This window comes from Garra rufa, chromosome 1 (assembly GCF_049309525.1).
Source record: "Garra rufa chromosome 1, GarRuf1.0, whole genome shotgun sequence".
NCBI lineage: Eukaryota > Metazoa > Chordata > Actinopteri > Cypriniformes > Cyprinidae > Garra > Garra rufa.
In genome coordinates, this window is record NC_133361.1 from 50,328,391 (window position 1) to 50,333,671 (window position 5,281).

General features: G+C 36.5%; 1 protein-coding gene across 1 annotated transcript; it reads left to right on the forward strand.

Annotated features, from left to right (window-relative positions):
* The first annotated feature begins 944 nt into the window (after window positions 1–944).
* On the forward strand, window positions 945–2,678 carry gngt2a (guanine nucleotide binding protein (G protein), gamma transducing activity polypeptide 2a). The gene is made up of 3 exons (XM_073833484.1): window positions 945–1,100; window positions 2,040–2,129; window positions 2,233–2,678. Exons 2-3 carry the CDS (start codon window positions 2,046–2,048, stop codon window positions 2,356–2,358), a joined length of 210 nt encoding a protein of 69 aa, XP_073689585.1. The 5' UTR covers window positions 945–1,100; window positions 2,040–2,045; the 3' UTR covers window positions 2,359–2,678.
* The last annotated feature ends 2,603 nt before the right edge of the window (window positions 2,679–5,281 follow it).

Below are 5,281 nucleotides of genomic sequence, written 5' to 3' on the forward strand. Positions count from 1 at the left end.
AAGATATATCACTTACAGTATAAGAGCAAGGGGTGTAAACTTTTGAACAGAATGTGTAAATTTTTCTTATTTTGCCTAAATATCATATTTTTCTGTTTAGTACTGCCTTCAGAAGCCACAGAACATACTTACATGTTTACCAGAAGACAAAGTAAGTCAAATTTACCCCGATCTTCAAAGTCCCTCAGTTGTCCTCAGTGTGAAAATATGGATCTCAAAATCATACAGTCATTGTTGGAAAGGGTTCAAACACAAAAAAAATTCTGGAAAACCTAAGAATTTGTGGGACTTGAAGGATTTTTCTGAAAAACAGCTTGATATTAAGAATCAAGTGAATATAAACTTTTGAACAAAGTCATTTTTTAAAAATAAATTCAACTATTATTTTCTCTTGTAGACTATATGTAAACATCTTTTATGTGAAATATCTTATTCAGCTCAGCACTAAATAAAAAATAATATGTATTTTGTATGATCCCTCTTATTTTGGTCAAGTAATTAACATTTTGCAGATTCTGCAAGGTGTACAGTGTGTAAACTTTTGACTTCAACTGTATTTGTTCTTCTGGAAGTGTTTTGGGTTAACCGGATAATTGACTTGTTAATACGCTGGCTCACACATTCAGTCAGGCATGTCTAGGCAACCTGCTACTTATTCAAAACGAATACACTTGCGTTTAAGTCTAGAGAAGGTCACTGACCTTTTCAATTTCTTAAATACATCAACTGCACAGATAGATGCTCCAAACCAACTTCATTTTTTCCACGGCACAAGACATTACACAAATAAAATCTTGTAAGAAGAACAGCTCACATGCTCTCACAAATAAACCGCTCTGCCTTGATTCTGGGTGATTTAATCTCATTAATTACCAAGATGGCTTAAGCTGATCAGAAATCTGGATGAAGGAAGTGTGCTTGTTGGGGATCAGTCTCCACCCCCCCCCCCCCCACCTCTTACCATCTGGAGGTGATCCTGAAGAGGCGAAGACAGCAGACCGAAGCGCTCAGTTCATCACCAGACCCCAAACTCTGTACATGGTCCCTTAAAGTGCAGAGAGCGAGTCGTTCCCTCCATCGGCTGCCCCGCTGACCAATAGGTAAGTGAAACTAACAGCACTGTAGGTGATAAATTGGTATACACATTATACAAACAAGTATAGTCTAAGGTTTACTTATATGAACAACTAAATGCATTTTATTACTATACAGACAGTAAAAGATTTAATTACATAAATTTAATTACAGTTAAAGCTATGAGGAATTGTGAATATTATTGCTCTCTTCTCAATCTAAATCTAAAAAACTGCAGCAGTTGAGCATCATCTTCCCCCATTGGCAAAACCAACTGTTGGTTAGCATGTGTCATCATTCTAGGTGACATAACCACATTTTGTATAATAAAATACATGAATAGTTAGGCCTTGTTCACAGTACTGTAGTTATGGCAGATTAGAGATTGCAAGTGTACACTGGTTTATTATAATAAGAACATTTGATTTAATCTTAGGAATTTAAGTCAGAATTTAAGAAAACAAGAAGAGTTTTTAAATTAAATATCTATAATAACAACTCAAACAATGATGCCGGCTAACAAGATTAACTTGTTGTATGACCGGTTACTTAATGTTATGTATTCAGTTCAGGAGAAACCCCTATTAATGTTTAAAATATCAATTTACTGTCACTATCAATTTACAACTGTGGCTCAGCTGATCTTTATATTTTAAATAGTTTACTCTAACACAAATCATGCGTTCAATCCGTTTTGCTTGCTTGATGTCAGAACAATAAAATCTGTTTTTCCAGTGAGCGTTTTTGATTTATTGAAATGTCCTATTTGTCAAACAGCTTTTAAAAGTAATTTGTCTTGATCTCTAAGAATACATATTGTGGCAATAAATGCTGGGATTTACATTACATTCCTCCCATTATATCATGAACATTACTTTTCATCCTTTTCTGAGCAATTCAGAAATGTGATCTTTCAAAAATGTGACTGTCACAGATGTGACCCTGTAACTTATATTTTTGCTCAGGGCAAGATGGCGCGGGATATGTCCGATAAGGACATCCTGAAAATGGAGTTGGAACAACTTCAGAAGGAGGTGAAGAACACTAGAGAGCCTGTAAGTTTCTTTGCCTGCTGATTAAAAGCCTGAACAAGTTATTTATGTTGTGCCAACTTTGCATTTGTGATGAAGGTCTGATATATTTTCCCTCTTACCTCAGGTTTCTAAAAGCGCGAAGGAGATCTGTGAATGGGTTGAGGCCAAAGCTGCAGAAGATCCTCTCATAAAAGGAGTTCCTGAGGACAAAAACCCCTTCAAGGAGAAGGGTGGATGCACAATAACTTAGCACATGTGATTTCTTGTGGCAGAATTATATGAGGATGTTTTAATTTGTGCAAATGAGAGCTGTGAACTTGAAGGAGGAGTGAGCACATTCTGCTTAGCTTTAGCATCTCTACTACACGCCACAGATACTGCAGGACTTGAACAAATACTTGACCTTAAAGGGATAGTTCACCCAAAAATGAAAATTTGATGTTTATCTGCTTACCCCCAGGGCATCCAAGATGTAGGTGACTGTATTGGTTTTTGAGTGTGTTTATTCTTATGCTGATGATTGAGAAAGGCAAACTATTTGTAAATAAAACTGGCAACTTTGAAACTGAACTACTGTAAATCCATTCTAGTTTCTTCTATCATATCCATCTTCAAAAAATAATGTCGCATTCAGAAAGCGCACACAAAAATGATTCTTTCCATGTACCTTTTTCTTTTACACATAAAACAATATAAATGAAAGGTTTTGTTTTATCCGAGATGCCATGAGCATACAAGGAAGATTTCCATGAGTCACTTAGTGTCTGTATGCCGTCTGCTGTGCGATTGTGTACATACCAATCATACCAATGAATGTTGTACAGCACATATTTAAAAGGATTAGTTCACTTTCAGAATACAAATTTCCAGATCATTTACTCACCACTATGTCATCCAAGATGTTCATGTCTTTCTTTCTTCAGTCGAAAAGAAATTAAGGTTTTTGAGGAAAACATTCCAGGATTATTCTCTATATAGTAGAGATCAATGGGGATCAGTGGGTTGAAGGTCCAAATTGCTGTTTTAATGCAGCTTCAAGGGGCTCTGCACGATGCCAGCCAAGAAATAGGGGCGTTATCTAGTGAAACGTTAATTTTCAATAAAAATAAATAAATAAATAAATAAATAAATAAACCACAAAAAAAATTATATAAATAAAATGCATATCCTTTTAACCACAAATACTATAGCAATACCTGCATTATGCAATCACGCACATGTGACGTAGGTGGAAGTACCAACCCAGCTTTTACAAAGCGAACGTGCAAAGAAAGTCAAAAGCCCTTTACAATAAAAGGTAAAACAATGATTTTAAAGTTGGAGGAGAAAATGAAATGGAGTTTTTGGTCTTAACCTACATTTTTCAACTGAAGTAATGTTACACAAGAACTAACCATGTGTGACCTTTCCAATATGTGAAGACATGCATGCGCATTGCAGAGCTAGTGCAAGATGAGCATTTGTGGTTAAAAAAAGTATATACATTATTATTTTTTTTAAATAAAATGATAATTTCACTAGATAAGACCCTCATTCGTCGCTGGGATAGTGTATAGAGCCATTTGAAGCTGCATTTAAACTGCAGTTTGGACCTTGGCACGACTGATGTCCAATATACAGAGAAAAATACTGAAATGTTTTAAAACCTCCTTAATTCCTTTTCGACCATCTTCGATGACAAAGGGGTGAAAAACAACCCTGAAAATGTTTATTCTACAAGTTATCGTTTAAATGCGTGCTTTAAAAACGGAAGCAATCACTCAGTTACCTTATTTACTTAACACTTTCGACGTTTCCCCCACTTGAGCCAGCTTTCGATTTCAAAATGGCGGCCGCATAATTGACCTTATGCACGCAGCGTTCTTTAGAACTTCCGCATAAAGATAAGCCAGCTCGTAAACTTCCGCTGAAGCTCATATTCTATGTGCTATATATTAGGTGGACACTATTGAGACTCATCTACTGCCTCGTTCTTATCAGAAACTGAGAAAAATTATAATTGCAACATTATAAACAATGTTAGCGGCAAGAACATTCAGATTCATATTATTAACAACATATAATTTAAATGCGGAGCCTGGCAATCCCCTACTCTCTGTATCTGCATAGTTGTACATTTAAATGCTGACAGCTAAACACTATCATAACCTGTTTAAGCTAACGTTAACTAGCTAGCTATACTTCTCTTCAAGGACATCTTAATCGTATTCTAGATAATCACTAACTTGCCTTCATAGTCATGAACACATTTTTAAAATCTTGCAATATTTTAAAGCCTTTTTTATTTTCTAACTCTACAGCTGTGAAAAATACGGAGCCCCTTACGTCACCTGTAGAAGAAAAATAATTAATCCGTGGGGACGGTTTTGCAATTCGTTCCCTCAGTTTATAAACCGTACTCACGAATTCTTAAACTGTTCCCTCGGTTTAATAAATCGTGCCCACGGATTAACAAACCGTACCCAATTTCCAATCCGTGCGCTCAGATTTTGTAAACCGTACCCTCGGATTTTGAATCCATACCGACAAATTCATAATCCGTGCGCACGCTTTAGCAATCCGTTCCCACGGGTTTTAAACTGTATTTACGGATTTGTGGCCCCGCCAAATGCTACGGAGCCCCTTACGTCACCTGTAGAAGAAAAATAATTAATCCGTGGGGACGGTTTTGCAATTCGTTCCCTCAGTTTATAAACCGTTCTCACGAATTCTTAAACTGTTCCCTCAGTTTAACAATTCGTGCCCACGGATTAACAAACCGTGCCCACGAATTTCCAATCCGTGCGCTCAGATTTTGTGAACCGTACCCTCGGATTTTGAATCCGTACCCACAAATTCATAATCCGTGCGCACGCTTTCGCAATCCGTTCCCACAGTTTGTAAACTGCTCTCACGGATTTGTGGCCCCGCCCCCAAATTCAACCAGGACACCTGTTTAGGTGCCGGATGCATTGTATTGCATTTATTAAAATTTATTTTCTCATAGTAGGCTATATGAGACTATGCAACACTGACAAAACAGAGATTTTAGCTTTATTATATATTAATCACCAATAGATTAGCTGCTAAAACACCACACCTGTGTTTTATCCCATTGGTTATGTAAGATAAACACTAAAAAGAAGAATGTTTTGTAAGTGCTGATCATGGTAAATTAACCAAATATATAATGT

Excerpts from the sequence above, each read along its gene's own strand:
- gngt2a (XM_073833484.1), top strand. The coding sequence starts at position 2,046 with ATGGCGCGGGATATGTCCGATAAGGACATCCTGAAAATGGAGTTGGAA. Across the intron at positions 2,130-2,232 it reads TGAAGAACACTAGAGAGCCT|GTTTCTAAAAGCGCGAAGGA; the intron begins GTAAGTTTCTTT and ends CTCTTACCTCAG.